The sequence below is a fragment of the Poecilia formosa genome, unplaced genomic scaffold (genome assembly GCF_000485575.1).
Source record: "Poecilia formosa unplaced genomic scaffold, Poecilia_formosa-5.1.2 Scaffold143, whole genome shotgun sequence".
NCBI lineage: Eukaryota > Metazoa > Chordata > Actinopteri > Cyprinodontiformes > Poeciliidae > Poecilia > Poecilia formosa.
The window spans coordinates 947954-964866 of NW_006800082.1; the positions used below are offsets into that span (position 1 = coordinate 947954).

Here is a 16913-nt window from a genome sequence, read left to right on the forward strand (position 1 = left end):
ATCAGACATGCAGCTTCCAGAGGAAACGTCTGTATCAAAACTAAATTACTTTTAGACTTGTTTTGTTGCCTCAAGTATCCCCCTCCCCCCAAAGAAGGGGGCAAATTTAGATTGGAGAGACGCTAAAACTTTGTGAAGGCAGAGCGTTTCCACAGAGTGAAATCTGAAGGGTAGACTGCAACAAACAACACCCCCCGCTGTGTCCTGAGCGGAAAAGCATTAATATGTTCTGTTCTGTTTCCAGTGCTGCCGAACATTACCTACTTCAACAACCAGACTGCCTCCGAGTTTGATGACGAGGTCACCCTGACCTGTGAGGCCTCGGGTGACCCCACGCCCACCATCTCCTGGAGATTTGGAAACAGAGTTTTCACTGAAGGAGAGCAGGTACGGCTTGTTATGTTTCACTTTTCACTTGATAAGGGGGAAGCAGTCCTGCCATTAGCAATTTTCTAAATGTTTCTCATTATGCACAGAGATCAGAGCATCATGTAGGAATACTTCTTTTCTTTGACCCTGTTGGAGAGGATATAAAATGTTTCCATGCCTTTCTTGAAATCGCAAACGCTTATGAATCATTCAGACATTTTGTCGTACCATTTTTATGTATCATTTACCTGAAAAACAAATATGTTTCAGGGAAAACGTTGAAAAGCTGCAACAACCTGTTTGCATCAATATGCACAGCCTTACACTGGCAATTGAGTTTCAGAATCCAATGAAAGTTCAGCTTAGTTTGCAGAGAGAACAAAGATTTCTAACTTTTATTTATTCTCCTGAATGACCTTTGGAAAGCACTGACCATGTGGCTGACTGTTATATATAAAGCTATTTAAATCAATTATAAATTAAATGAATAGACTGGAGAAGCAACTGATGCGATGTCGTGACAAAATAAAATGAGATGAACACACAATGCTCACAACTCATCATTCCAGGAAAACCCTTTATCTGCCTTCAGTGATGGCCATGCTAACAATCCTTAGCATTCACTGCATGCTCTGCTGTGGGGAAGGGTCTGAGAGCGCATACATGAGAGTGATTGACAGCACCAAGACCCTCCTCCCTGCTCTGATTGGTTCTTAGTAAAAGAGCTTGATTTCCAGTACAACATTTACAAATTATGTCTCATACCATGCTATTGCATTTTTTTCATTTACTAGTCTACATTTGTGTAAAAAAAAAAAGACAAAAAAAACAAAAAAAAAAACATGCATTTTATAAAAATTACCTACTACAACTTTTCAAAGAAAAAACTTCTTAGTGCGACCAGGATGTGTTCATTTGATCATTGATGATCAATTTTTTTTTCTTTTTTTCTTTCCCAAACTGTTTTGACTCCATTTGAAATGTTCAGGATATAAAATATGTCATGTCACACAGGGAAGGTATTTCTAAAACGGTTTATCATGCGCTAACTCATGTGCGTCACAAGCGCCTGACAACAGGGGTGTCTTTAATACCAGTGTTTAGCAACTTTAAAGATACACTAAAGAAACTCAGAGATATGTCATTTATCACAATGTGAATCCAGTACAATTATGCTATTTTGCTGTTCTTGGGCATAATCACTTGGAATGCCTGGTGAAAACAAGACATGGCTCAGTTCCAGCAGACACATCACAGTCATTTAGTCACCACTCTCCTCTCGGTCTTTATTCCGTCTTGAAAATGACTTCAGTAAACTGTATCTCCATCGTTTCCCATCCAGCAGGACAATCATCTCAAATTGTCTCGCTTCATTTCGTACGCCGACCTGCAATCATTTCATCAGCTGAATTTGCTCATTGTAAACTCCGGAGTCTAACGGCTCTCTAAACTCGTCACGGTCTTCTCTGGAATGGTTTTAATTTTTAATAGATTTCATAGTGAATGCCAGAGGCAAGTGTGCAGTTTGCTATAAAACCAATTTCCAGGCAGTTCTGTGCTGTGATACTTCCCAGTGTTAACACTCCATCTATCCCTGTTCTGTGGAGGTTATTAGCTCCTATAGAGGCTGTTTTTGTGGAAGTGCTTTGAGAAGACCCTACAGGAAAATTATGCGTGAATACTCTAAAAAGGTGAAAATTAATTTTGTTGACATTACTCCTAATTATTGCTTTTATTCAGGTTATTTTTGCCTGCCTGCGCTCATCCGCCGAGTGCTATAATGACCCACTTTAGAAATGAGTGGGCTCATTTTTTGGAGATGATGATCATCAGGGAAACTAGATTACGGTTGTGGTTTTGATTTATTAATATTTTTAAACGTGCATTTGCTGAAGAGCAACAGTCCTGCAACTTTTAGATGCGTCTCTGCTCCAAAGCAGCTGAACCAAATGATCAGATCAGCTCCTCAGACTGGCTTCAAGTCTGACAAAGGCCAGTAATGAACCGTCTAAAAACGGCTGTAGTTCAAATATGACATGGTGCACTTCATTTCAAAATGCAATTTAAAAAAAAACACATTTTAATGGAAGTACTCAAACTCACATAACAAGACTCCATAGAAAGAATCAAAGGCATTTCAAATCCAATTAAAATAGAAAAAAAATAAAAAAATAAACAATTTAAACCAATTTATAAAATAATGCCGTTGACAAATACTTGTCTGTCTTAGTAATCCTGGCTGCTTTTGTCAATGTTGCTGGCTTTGTAGTTTGCATGCTGACCATGCATGTGGTGACAGTGGAGAGAAACGGCCCCTTTAATGGGGAGAAACCTCCAGCAGAACAAGGTTGAATATGATTCAGTATGAGCTACAAGATAAACACAATACACAAAAGAACTTAACTAAGAGAACCTTCTACAGAAAAGCAAAAAAAAAAGAAAAGAAAGTACACGAAGATTACAACAATATCACAGTTAATGGCTCTGTTCCAGAAAAAAGAAGTGATCCTGGGATACGTACACAAAGTATTTCAGCAAAGGATTCTTCCCAGTGGTTGTTTCAGTTGCTTAAATGAACACATTCAGTTTTGTGTGTTGTTGCACTGTTACAGTTCAGGAAATGTTCTAATAAAAAAATAAAAATAAATAAATAAAAAAGATGTTTTTTTTGGAGGCTCTGCTGGTAAAACTAATTTCTGTTTCTCCAAACTGAAGTCAGCCAGAGGAAGGTGAGATTCATAACCTCTTTATCAAACTCTCTCTCCAAAGAATTGAAACTGTCTCTTTAAAAGGTGAGAACTGTGGGTAGCATTGCTCTGCATTTTGTGCTGTGCACTGATCACTGCACTGTGGCATCAGCGTCTCATCCAAGTGTTGTTCCTTATTAAAGTTTGATAGTGTTAAAAAAATATCCGTCACAACAGTCTGTCCTGACAACATGTGAGCAGCAGATGGGTGAGTTGCTTCAGAGGCTGCAGTAAGAACCATAATCACCCTGCTGCAGACTTAAAAACAAACATCGGTTTGTGTTCCAGCTTATATAAAACAAAATGGCTGATATAAGATTATACAAGCAATAAACGCAAAGTGCCAGTTTCTCATGCATCAACAGTTCAGACTGAGCAGCTTGTCTCCTGATGGTTGGACACTACATGAAAAGAAAACACAATTTGGCACAAAATATCCTCGGAACTCTTGGTCTTTGAGGCCACTCCGTCAAAGCATTTTTATCCTGCATCATGAGATGTGATTATTATGTAAATGATGCTTCACATGATGGAGGCATGAAACGGCAGCTGTGTTATTCTTGGCGCAGTGCACAGTCAGTGCACTGAACACCTGTCCTGTGGCGTCCCAGAGGATGTGCAGATATTTAGGCCACAGTGGCCTACTTTGCTTTTCATGCCTTGTCCGCTGGTCTCCTGTGATGGATGATGGGCTAAAGCTGCAGCACGAATCACATTTTAATATCGAATTCAGATCTGAGAAATTAACCAAACGATCATTGGTCTTGGTTAAGACAATGGGCTTTACTGTAGAAAGAAAGAGTTAGAATATTAAATAAATGAATCATAAAATGTAGTCATCATATGCAAATAATGTAAAGCAAATAAAAAAAACTGACATGATAAAAGTAAATTAAAAATAAAAGCTTAATTCTACAAAGATGTCTAGACAGCTAGATGAACTATCTGGTTTCTTGTAAACGCTGTGCTTTTTAGCCTCATTGATTCTGGTGAAGGCTATAATCTGACCAACACACTCACCCAGTGACCACATAGTGACTCTAAACCTGTAGCTGAGTGTCATCAGCACTAATATTCTCAGAGACATTGTACTCCATACTCTGAAACAAGAGTAGCACATGGAAGTTGAATAAAAGTGGTCAGAGAACGAAACCTTGAGGAACCCCTCATGTAATCTGTGTTCACTCTGATTTCTAACTACTAAATGACTAAAGCAGCTCCATTTGACTAAGAAGGATTGGAACCAGTTTAGCACGATACCAGACAATCGCATCTGTTTCTGAAACTGCTTTTTGTAAAATTCCTGCGAAAAATGTAAGGCTATATATGAGTCTGTAATCATTTACAACTGTGGTTTGATCCTCTGTAGATCACACATGAAAAGAAGTGCAACCTGCTGGTATTTAAATATCATACAATCCTTCATGAAAGTTTTAGAAGGCATAAACGATGATCAGAAACTTTTCTCCAGATACGAATCTCCAGCCGCCATCATTGGTATAGAATATTCCAGACATTTAGTGTCTTTGACACAGCTTGCACATCCCCAGTTTTCTCTTATTAACCGTGCAATTTATCACTGCCAGAAAGTGGAAGCAGTCACGGCTTGCATTGCAAGTTTCTGAATCTTATCTTCCACCTGCACGACAGTCCTCGCCTTGCCCATCGCTGCTCACAGTTGTCAACAAATGTCCCCCATTCACAGCCTGTCACAACCCGCCTTTATTCCTATTTATCACTGTCACAAATGTTTCGATTTTATGTTGGCGCACTCTGAAATTTCCTCTAATCATGTGGTGATGGTTCTGTAATTTCCACTGGATTGTGATTCATTATTAGGCTTCTGTTTATGACACTCTGTCGTCTGTTTTCACATCCATCAGACTTGAAGAGGACAGTTTCATTCGTAATGATGTCCAACAGAAGTGCAGTAATTTAACATAACAGCCTCTACTTTTTTTTTTTGTTTGTTTTAAATTAGTCTTTTTTTGTATTATTGTTTTTTAAGAAAAGCACGCTCTGACATCACTGTACAACTTCAAATTTAGGATTTCCATCGTCAAGTTGTGTTTCCTGGCCCACCCTGGAAGCAGACAGCGCTGCTATTAAAGGAAACGCTGATTAGGAAGAAAACACGTCTAAATGCCTGCAGCAGCTCACCTGTAATTAGTTTCATTGCCTTTTTTCCACAGCGTGGCCAATTCCTTTTTATGGTACATTAATTAATAAGCAGCTAAGAAGGTCCCATTCAGCATAACAGAACTAAGCTCCACTCTGGCGTTCTAACTGGAGCTGCTTGGTCTCCGTTTGCAGCTCTGATTCCCTGATTCCACCTGAACATCCATTCAGATGAGAAAATAAATCTTTACCTCTGATTAATGTTCAATAAAATGTTCAATACAATTAGATTAACTGCAGATTGGCAGTTAATCTGCAGTTGATCTCGTTTTAGGTGTTTATTCTGCGTTGTTCTCCAGAACATTCTGGATTTGGTGCAGAGTAAGCTTGGTTAAACTTTTATTTAGTAAAATGTTCTTACCTGTTACCATAGAGACTCTTTATATGTGATGACAGTTAGGATGATTTCTGTCTGTGTTTGAACTACAATCCTCAGCAATAAAAAAAGGTGACTTTAGTTCAGTTTTTTTCTGTTACTGCTTCATCTGCTTTCAGGTACAGATGCTAGGTCATAGTGTTTTTAGAAAATTAAGCACACCTTTAGAGCAATGAAAACTGCTCTAAGGGAACGTTTTCATTGCTCAAAAGCCTCGTGTGCAAAGGCTTTTGTGTACAAGTTCTTCTTACTTCATCCGAAGTGTAGAAATCGACTGTCATTGACGTCATCACAAAGCAAAAAGCTGGATGAGGCCTTGAGCTTCTCTCTGCACCCCACAGCGTGGGGGAACCTGGTGAGGAAGGTAAATTAGCATCTCTGAGGTTCACTGTAGCAGAACGACGGCAAAGAATCACCAAGTCTGCTTGACAACCAAATATCTGAAGGCCTTTGTGTGCTGGGGTTGCTCTGTTTCTCTGTGAACGATCAGTTTTATGAAACAGGAATGAAAATAAGACGATCTCTATTGAAAATCGCCCTTTGAGTTTAGCTGAAATAATTACGCTCTGCAGTCAAGACCTGTTGCACAATTTTCTAACTCATAAAGCAATTCAACGGATTTTTAATACTGTTTTTAATATATTCTAACAGCCTAAACACGAGATGTACTTTGATGTTTTTGATGTCAGAAAGTAATTTTCATGGAACTTCAGCGTCCTGCACATGAGACGTGCATTTTGGTGCTGAAATATTCAGAATGAGGGAATTCCATTCTGCCGTCTGTGGATCCTGTCTCACAGCTCATTCACTCCTCTGTTTCTGCCTTTGCTTCCTCTGTCTTTGTTCTTCCCAGGCATCTTGGACGCGACCAGACAAATATGAGGTATTGCCAAAAACTTCATAGCCCAAAGTCAACTAATAATACCCTGAACTTACACCCCAGACTCCCCCTCCTGTTACCATTTCCATCGCAGAGCAGAGGTGTTGTAATAAAGCCTGCATTTAATATGCTTTAGACTTTAGCTGTACACTTAATGTGTAGGTCATTAGGCACGTAGTGCAGTTCATTTAATCCAATTAGTTCCAGTACACATTTAGACTTACCCTATTTAGTTGTCGCTGTTTGTTGTTGTTGTCGGCAGACTTGATCTCGCGATGGAGGCGCGATCTGAAAGCAATCTGAGCTATTTTCTCCTGGCCGTGCCGTTATTTCCTGCTGCAGGGTCTGCTTAGTTCTCGGCCTTTAAAATCATTTTTGGGAAATGAAAATAAAGACTCCTGCTTTTTGTTGTAGACAGATCAGGGAGCCGGCGGCATGGTGCTGAATAAACCACGGTCTGCTCTGCTGTGAGCAAGCCGTGAGTTGAACTCGCATAAATCCTAACACAGTGCTAGAAAACGCTGCGCCTCCTGTTAGGGGCCAGGGGCCGGCGTGTTTGGCTTTAACTACACACTTGGGTGACTCTTTCAGTCATTTGGAGCCTGACTGTGAGACAGTATGTCCAGATGACAAAGATGTCTCTCCTTTCCCGAGAGGTGTGTGTGTGCATTTTTTAGTTTTTCCTTCTCCAGTTTTTCAGATGCGTATGTTAGAAGAATTAGTTCAGTTTTGTTAGCGACAAAATGTGTTTTTTTCTGACTGAAAGCATTAAAAGTGGGTTAAATCAGGATTGAAGCTGGATAGGAAGGATCATTTGGACAGACAGTGAAAAACTCTGAGGCTTTGGTAGAAAGACGTGGAGCGTCTCCACAAACCAGAGGAAAAGATCTAAATAATAGATTAGCTGGACACTAACAACCTCACTCATCCGACTAAAAATACACGTGCACCTCAGTTAAACCAGCATATCATTGAAAAGTGAATTTATCTCAGTAATTCAGTTCAAGAAGTGGAACTTGTTTTATCTGAAAAGTGAAATATTAACTTTCTCACAAAGTTACAGTATTACATCAGCCCAATAAAAAAAAACAACAACCAAAAAGAAAACTCACTGTTCGGTTTGGGCTCCTTTCTCATCAATTAATGCATCAGTGCGGCGCTGCCTGGATGAGGTCAGCCTGCGGTTCTGCTGAGGCGTTCAGGAAGCCCCGGTTGCTTTGACTGGACCTTCAGGTCATCTGCATTTGTTGATTCTCATGTCTCATGTTTGGACAGTATTTGGACAATATTGCATAGATTTTAAAAGTCAGACCATTTTGCTGGTGTTACCATAGTGATTAATTAAACTGCTTTGTGTAGAATGAATCTATGTTAAATAAATTCCAGTTTTTTTAAACTGAATGACTGCAAAAAATGGTTTTCTAATTATATGTACCGCCTGCTAGGTGCATCTGTGTTACTAAGACATAACTCCTCATGTACTAAGTGTCACCACATGCAGAATCCTAACATCTCTTTATAGAAAAACATACAATTAGCTTCTGACCTGTTTTAATTAAGTTATGAACCCGCAGGGCTGTAGATAACCACCAGGATGCTTAAATTATAGAAAATTATGTTTCTGTTTGACACAAAGGAATCCCAGAGTCTGACCATGACCGAGTCACCATGGTGATTATTTCACCGGAGCAGATTTATGGATTTGTGGGCCAAATGTACATTACATGCAGTATAATTTAATTTTTAGTGGCTTTTTTTTTTTTTTTCCCCCCTCTAAACCACAACCCCGTGGTCACTCTGGGACATGAGCAGAATATGGAGTTTATGCACAAATACCTTTTCCCCAGCTAACAGTATTCTTTTCCTTGTAAAAGTGTTTTTCATGACTTTTATTTTCTAGATGGTTTGAGACCCTCTGGTCTACATGTCATTTTCTTCCTATTTAGTTTTGTGTATTTATTGTATCTCTAACATCTTTGGAAACACAAGGCATCTTAATGATCAGATAATAATACAACATGTTCTGTATTTCTATAAATTAGGTAAGTGATCTTTCCATCAGATGGGTGAAATATTTCCAATACATTCTGTGAAAAAAACCGTTAAACACCCAGAGACAATCATACCGTTTGGTAAAAATTTGAATGAATTTGGTGATGAGTGTATATTTAAGAATTGGTTTCCAAGGAGCTGAAGCGGTCTTAGTAGACTCAACTGGTGGCACAGTGAGTGCAGATAGAGTCACAGGCAGTTTCTGGAGCATCAGACGGTCAGTCAGACAGTCAGACAGTCAGACAGTCAGACGGCCATCTTAAAGGTTGGCATGGAAGTACATCAGAATTCGGTTGTTTTGAAACTAGATTGTCACAGTAAAATCGGATATTTTTGTACTTAAATGTAGAAAACAATGTGTTTAAAAAGTAACAGAGAAGAAACAAAGTGAAAGGGCCTAAATAGGCACTGAATGGTATTTACAGCCCTTAATGGAGATTAATGACTTCAGTTTTTGCATTTGCATGAACCCAGGTGGTTCCATTGTACGATCAGCTGGACCCTTAATTTCTGGCAATGTTGTCACTTGAGTATATGGGCCATCCTCTGTGTCCACTGACCTTCACCAACATGGCTGACTTCACCATCTGCCTGTAACTCTCTCTCTACTCACATTGCCGCAACTTGTGTCAGATGTGCCAACCACATACAGGTCAGCTCTGTCCAATGCAGTCCAGTCATAAAGTTTGAAAAATATATATATAAACAAGTTTATTTTACTTCACAATTCTCCACTACTTTTTAAATCCCCCAATAAAATACACTCCTTGAGAAACTATTATTGAATGGGTATAAAAAGAACTGCAGGTTCCCTGTACAGTCATTTTAGATCCTAATTACAATTTGGTTAAATCAGATGAATCCTTTAAACTGATTTAAAGGGTCTAATGTAAAATAGAGAAAAGAAAAAAAAAAACATTATGCAAGAATGTCTACAGCTGACTGGTAGAAGTTTTTCTCTGGCTGAGAGAATGGCAGATGACCGGGTTAAAGTATGATCATGACTGCAGTGCTATTCCTCTCTGTTTTCATTGTATTTCTAAGTTCCCTTTAAGAAGCAAAAGAAACTTGACCTTTAAACAGGAGCTTGGTTTGATCAATAATAATCTGCTTATTAGGAGACACTGGGTTAAAAGTGCTGGATGGTTCAAGTGATATTTCATCAACATTAGAAAAGGTCAAACAACCATCATATATATTCCACATGGATTTGGATGGACCAAACGTGACTGTAATATCAACTTCATGAAGAGGTAGCACAGAATCCATGGGTATACTTCATCAAAACTGAAGGATTTAGAGATTTAATTAGATTTAAAAGTACTCTAAAATCCCAGTCATTACATTCACATATCTTCAAAGAGTCATTGTGGACTGTGATGTTGCTGAGTGTTGGACTGCTCTTTTAGGCAGCTGACCAGAAGTGCACAGCAATAAGTCAGGAGAGACAGCTTACTCCACCACTTCCTCTTGCATCTCGTCAGAAAGACTTCAGCTCTTTCTGATAGAAAGAGCTTTTTGTGCTCCACCTACATCTACTGGATAAAAAAAATCCTTTAAAGATTGACAAGGAAGTATTAGCATAAATTAAGCATATGTAGATTGAACATAGATTAAGCTTCAGTCTACAACTTAAATATCCACAGGTCTTCTGAATAGAGAAGGACTTTTATATTGCCAAGATTCGTTTTTTTCAGAATCTGGTAAAGTTCTGGAAGAAATAATTTCTTCATATGCCGCGTGTTTCTGACAGTACTCCTAAGACATGAAGAATCGGATGCCTGTTTCTAGGATATTTTAATTTAGTTTGCCAACCTAAGCTTGTGCTAAATGCTAATTTCTCTCAAAGGAAAAAACATTTGAATAAATAAAAAAAGAATCCCTGTAGCGAGGTTCTTGCTGTTTTTGGAAAAACAAAAAAAAAAAACAAGTTTGATTCATTTCTTGTTCTTAAATTACACCCAAACATCCATGACCCCAAACAGGAACAACCAGCTGTGTTAAATGAATGCATGCATCTCCAGCTCATTTGACCCACAGCTCTGACTGTAAACAGGGATGAAATGTGTTTTATACAAATATATATTCCATGTTTTTAACTCTGCTATTCAATAAGTCACATTTTCAGCAGAGCAGTTTCATTTATGTTTTGACTTTTTTTTATGAGACGTTCTATAGAATTAAGTGAGAAGATTTTTTTTTTTTTTGAGTAAACAATATTTAAAAGTTGCTTACACGTTTATCAACCTCAACAATGATAAAACAAATCCTAAGTTTGGTAAAAGCCTGCATGATGATGGTATGGCTTTAAAAGCGTCACTGACACAACAAAAACCACAAACATGATTTAACGCAGCAATAGATTCATTTTAGCAACGAACGCTGTATTTTCTGTTTCTGTTTTGCTGAAAAGAATTGCTGTAATTTATCTCTGCAGGTGTTTTGCGAGCACAATGTTTCTTTTCTATAGTGTGATTTCTGACATTTTAAATAATATACTGGTCACCTCTGAAACAAAATCCCATGAAGAAAACATGGCAGTCCGTGCCGTTACTGAAATCAGTTTAACGTGGAATAAAAGCTGATAGATTTACATCTCTCTTTTTTTTTTTTGTTGGAGTCGATAAATTAATTATTTTTAAAGGTCTGCCCATTCACTTCTGTTTCTGCAGTCTCATTAAAGTATTATTCCCCATTAACCTTTCTGTTTTTGCATTTAAACAGCCCTCATGGAGCAAGGGAGACAAGATTAATGCTGCCCTTTTTAAAATGTTTCAGGACACTCCTTTAGATCTTTCATTAAATAACAAAATATTTATGCCACATGTGCATCTCATTTTCCTGCAAAAAAAAAATAATGCTGTAATTCCAATACTGAAAAATAAGGATAAATAAATATAAACAGTAACGACTAAAGCACAGAGTGTGCTTGAATTATTAATGGAACATCGTGGAAGCTGGAAGGAAGATGTATGTCTCCTGCTGGTGTGTGGGAAGAAAAGTCGTTACTGTATTTATAACTACTGGAGTTTTTGTACAGCCATACCATTATTATTCATTTTATATTGCTCTATTGTATGTTTCATTGCTACTGGCTGCTGTAAGTTTTGCTGCAGAATTTCGCGGCTTTCAGAAAGTCTATATCAATGAATCTCACCGTGTTTATATAGACTGCAGATGGGACGGAGAGAGAGGGAAAACAGGCTGCATCACAAACCATCGTGATGTACAGCAAAGATCAAGGATCAGGCCAGGTGCATTGCTCTATTATAAAAGCGAGTGGAGTACTTTGAGTAAACTCGTTTGTCAGCTGCACACCTGTGCAGGAGCTCCGAGTCCTCGGCAATGCGGAATAGCAGCCAGGGCAATAAACAGGATCCTCTAATGAAAATGAAAGCGGGATTTAACAAGCTAATTTCCCTCACTGCTTTTATGCCGCTCCAGCTGTAAGTATGCAGCTTGTAAACCTGCAGAAAGGCCTCTAAATAAGTAGGGACGCTAATCAACTTCAAGAGTTTACTGCTCGGGGCTTTGTAAAACTTGTGAGGCGTAATTCACTTAGAGCCCCTTATAAGTGCAGATAGATCCATACTGTAAGGAATTTGACCAAAGAATTGATACTCTGTGCTTCTTCTTTAATTTTTTTTTTTACAGTGTTCTAGTTCTAGTGTGAAGATTTGAACCTTCTTAACATCAATTTTTAAATCCATTTCGGTCTAAAGTTTACATTTGTGGTGAAAAGACAGACAAACTAAAAACTCCAGATTTTTGTACATTTTGTGCAGGTGTTTGGTGGACCCCTCGTATTTGAGGGGCTTAGGGACCTCAGGCAGCATTAATGGCTGAAATCCTCATATGCTTCTGACTTCTCTTTAAAAATGTTTACAACTGCTTATTTCAGTGGTTCAAACTACAAATTTACCTTAATATACATTAACATACACAGTGGAAACCATCTTTGTACTACTGCAGAATCTAACATCCACTGGATCCACCAAGGAAAATGAGTGGCACTCCTGGATTGGCCACTTTGCACAGAAAAATCGGCAAATACTTAACTACAAATAGGCCACTGTGCTCAGTTATTCACAAACGTTCCAACTTCCATTTCTACGTTTTTCAGCATCTACCATGGTGCAATCTGTGGTGTGAGCTTTTGCATACCCATACGTAGAGCCTGGTAAAGGCGGGGTAAATAATGTGCTAAATGTTAAAGTGAAGAGGAAAGCATAATGTTTATGATTGTGGTGTTGTTCAAGTTACAATAACATAATAATTAATGCATCGAATATCAGTAACTTCAAACCACCACCAGGTCAGTCAACATTAACTCAACGGGTCATGATGTGTTTGCACAACTAAGTCAACCAAAACATCACTTTGCTTTTCGCTCTCATCTCTTGATTGTACCTGGTTTCTATTGAAGTCACCTTTGTTTATGTGTGTTTAATTCCCCATGTGTTTCTCTATAGAGCCTTGACAGGAACGTCGTAGTACGAAGCCATGCGCGGGTGTCCTCCCTCACATTGAAGGATGTCCAGTTCACCGATGCTGGTCGTTACCTCTGCACTGCCAGCAACTCCATCGGCGAAGACAACCAGCAACTGTTCCTCGAAGTGCGCTGTAAGCCATACGACTTTCTCTCCGCCCTTCAGTTCATAAAGAAACACCAGAGTCATTCATAAATACAATTAATTCATCTATTGAATCGTTTCATGTGACATGCCTGGAAATAAAAATCTTTATTTTTTTAAAGGTGTTTGTTATCTTAACACCTTTAAGTGTTAGATTATTTTGTAGGCCTGAAATAAAATCACAACTTTAGATACAAATAAGGACATAAACAGGAAATGAAATTTTTTCCCAGACCAAACAAATGAAATGGGAACATTCCAGTTTCTACTCACCTCATTTCATCAAGATAAATGGTTCAGCAGCGGGCCGGGTCAGTGGTACCACTGTGATTTGTTACCAATAGAAACAAAGACCCACTTTCCAACTTCTCTTTAGGGATCTGGTGCCATTTTTAGGATTTTTTAACAGCTGGTTTTTTTTATTTTTTTTAGAACGACTCCTTTTTCTTTTGATGCATGTAAAATGTCACTGTGAGACTTGTGGATGACTTGGATTGAGCACTAAACAGAGAGAATTTTGGTCAGGGATGATTTTACAGGGCAGGAATGCCAGAAGATTCATCCAGAAATGATGAAGGCTGACAGCCATCCAGCTACTGACGGATCTCTTCTCAGACCTCCAGAGATACCCTGGGTGGGGGTGGGGGTGATGACCATCAAACCTTAAAATCAGAGACACCAGGGCACTATAGCTTTCATCCTCTAAGAAGAACAACAGTGAACCAGATCTTTACCATCGTGAACCTATTGAAGGGGTCATGGCAGTTTGGTTCTCATGTTCACATGTGTTTTGTGGATCTGAGAGAGGATTATGATCCTGTCCTATGAGGGATTTTGTGGATAATCTTGTAGAGCATTCAACTTCAGGGATGCTTTTAAAAACTATCTGGGTGTGTCCCTCTTTTTGGCACTTAGTCGAACTTGTTTCCAGCACAGGTTGAATTAAGGCTACGGATAAGGATAAGAAGGGACTGGTTTGGGAACTTCTGGGTCTGATCTTTGCTTTGTATGGTGCAGTTGGCATCTTCAACCCTCGACTCTCGGCGTGCCCCAAAGCTGTTCACATCTACTTCACAAATGCAAACCGGGCAGTATGAGAGTCTCCCCCTCTTGCCTTAACCAGAAGACTTCAAGTATTTGGGTGTCTTGTTCAGAGTTGGTAGAAGGATGGAGAGAGAGATGGGTAGGCTGACTGAGGCCATATCAGCAGGAAAGAGACCATGACCATGTCATGGTGAAGAAAGAAGCAAAGCCCTGCGGTTGTTTATGCTCGGACTCTCAGCTACGGGCATGATTTGATGGAAAAGATCCAGGGCACAAGAAGCTGAGATGGACTTTCTCTTCTTTGTGATCTCGGTGGGATCTCAACAATCTTTAAGAGTGAGGAGCTTAGAGTCGAGTCACTGAGGTAGTCTAGGTAGTCTCATAAGAATGCCTCCTGGACATTTTGTGAGCACGTAGTGCTAGAAGGAGACCCCAGGGCAGACTCAGAAAGGACTCTATGTCCTGGAAGGACTCTGTATCCCTGGTGGTTTAGGAACCCTGTGGAAGGAGCTGGAAAGTGAAACTGGGTAAGAGGCATGTCTGAGCTTCCATCCTAGGCTGCCTGTTACTCTTGAACTAGACCTCAAACAACTGGAAGATAATGAATCAATTGCCAGGATGTGATAGGTTGTTAAAAATCCTGCTGGCTCAATGTGGTTGGCCAAGAAAATTTAATCTAATATTGAGATCTATTCCTAAAAGGAGTGAAAAAGACAATCACTGTCTAATTGGACTAATAATCCCTGAGCCTATTGTGCTTTAAAGTTCAGAGATGTGATCACAATGCACCATTGATGGAGCTCTTTGAGGACTTGCAGTTAGCCAGTGTAATCACCAAAACAATCAGGCAGCTGAATCAGTGTTGCCAGGCAATTATCGATAAGAAAGGTGCTTTGTTTTGAGTGCAGCTCTCACTCCGTGTCCTCTGTCTCCACTCCGCACAATGAAGATGTAATTCAAGTGCTGGGCCATCTATCTGCCACACAGCACGATCCATTTTACTGGGCTGGGTTTATTGAGGTTTGCTGCTGAGAGACTGATACAGTAGCAACCTGGTAAAAAAATGTTTCTCTCCAAGCCTCATTTTCTTAGCCATGCAGGTTTGTTTGGCATTATTGTCTTCCAAATTTGTTTTGTGGTACCAAGTTTCATTTTTACAAACTAGTCTTAACCAAATTTAAATTTTTTAGATCAAGCATTACAAGGGATGCAGCAAAAATACTGGAATGTAATAAATGCGATGCTGAATGATGAAGGAACGTCTGGGATTGAGACTGAAAATATTTCTATTTCTCCTTTATGAGGCCACTTTGAACCAAGCTAACTATGATTCACAAAAATCCATAGAACTCAGTGGTGTCTTTAGAAATAAAAACACCACAGAGACCTGAAATGCTCAAACATTGGCCCTGCATTGACCTTACCTTTTATCCATTGTGTATGTAGTATGTTCATTGCAGCCATGTTTGGGTTTTGAACTCAGGGTTGCTCAAGGACCTCTGACTTTACATGTTGGAACGCTAATGTCAAGCATCCGCTTTGTTGGCTTCAAGAATTGGGACTTAAACCTTAAATCACCTTGAGTAATTGCTTGAAAATCCATGGGATTGTGCATAGTATTGACTCTTAACCTGTGGCAGACTTCTTGGAACATAATAAGTGCCAAGAGTGGTCATTGGTTTTCAATTGGCAACTGATGTCTGGGATATTGCTTTAATAATGGAAATGAATAAGCAGCATAACAGAAGCTCCTTGGATTAAAAGGTTAGAGATTTTACAAATTTGTAAATCAATAACAACCCAAATGATGGAGCATACAAGTCGATCATCTCCTGTTTAGGAATGAATCTGTTTGGAATATTTCCAGATGTTTCATGTGTTCCGTCTTTTCTTTCTGTTCCTTTAGATTCTCCAAAGATCATGGGCTTAGTGGTAGCACACACATGGGAAGGAAACCCAGCCAATATTTCTTGTGAGGTGGCAGCCAACCCCAGAGCCTCGGTGGTTTGGTTCAGAGACGGCATCGAGCTGCCGACCGCTAACTCAACCAACATAAAGATCTTCAATACCCCAACCATCAGCATCCTGGAGGTGATGCACCAAACATCTTTGTGTTTCTTGCCTGTCCTGATGTATATAAGAATGAAATAATGAAAAAAAAACACTGATAAGTTTTCAGCTTTTTTTTTCTCTCTCTCTCTTAGATCACACCTGAGTCCCAAAACGACTTTGGGAGCTACAACTGCACAGCTACAAATGTGATAGGCTCTGAATCCAAGGAGTTCATCCTAATCCAAGCAGGTTGGTTCACTGAAAACACAAATAGGGATAATTAACATGTCCATCTACATGGACAATGAGTCAGTGCAATAAAAGCAAAAACTTCAGCATTCAACAAGGAAGAATGTTAGAATCTGCTACAAGGAGCATCGTCAACGAGTTAGGCATCAGCCAATGAATGCACAGCATAATAATAAAGAATGAGTTACATTTATCATCCATTTTCACGGCTGCAGAAAAAAAAAATTCTGCTTTGTCCCCCTATAACTAAAAGAATGCATTATGTTTGTTTCAGAAAAGTGTGAACAGAAAGTAAAGTTGCAGGGAACCTTGAGATGTTCTGCAGCTCCGTC

General features: G+C 39.2%; 1 protein-coding gene across 13 annotated transcripts in view; it reads left to right on the top strand.

Annotated features, from left to right (window-relative positions):
• The window catches only part of ncam1a (neural cell adhesion molecule 1a), a 281082-nt gene that overhangs the window by 212711 nt on the left and 51458 nt on the right, over window positions 1–16913 (top strand). For 7 of the 13 annotated variants that reach the window (XM_016676904.1, XM_016676899.1, XM_016676902.1 and 4 more), the window contains exons 8-12: window positions 245–387; window positions 6524–6553; window positions 13075–13225; window positions 16187–16371; window positions 16485–16581. In XM_016676904.1, coding sequence (XP_016532390.1) covers window positions 245–387; window positions 6524–6553; window positions 13075–13225; window positions 16187–16371; window positions 16485–16581 — 606 coding nt within the window. The remainder of the gene's footprint in view (window positions 1–244; window positions 388–6523; window positions 6554–13074; window positions 13226–16186; window positions 16372–16484; window positions 16582–16913) is intronic. The other 6 variants (XM_016676908.1, XM_016676901.1, XM_007562969.2 and 3 more) reach the window with 1 other exon arrangement.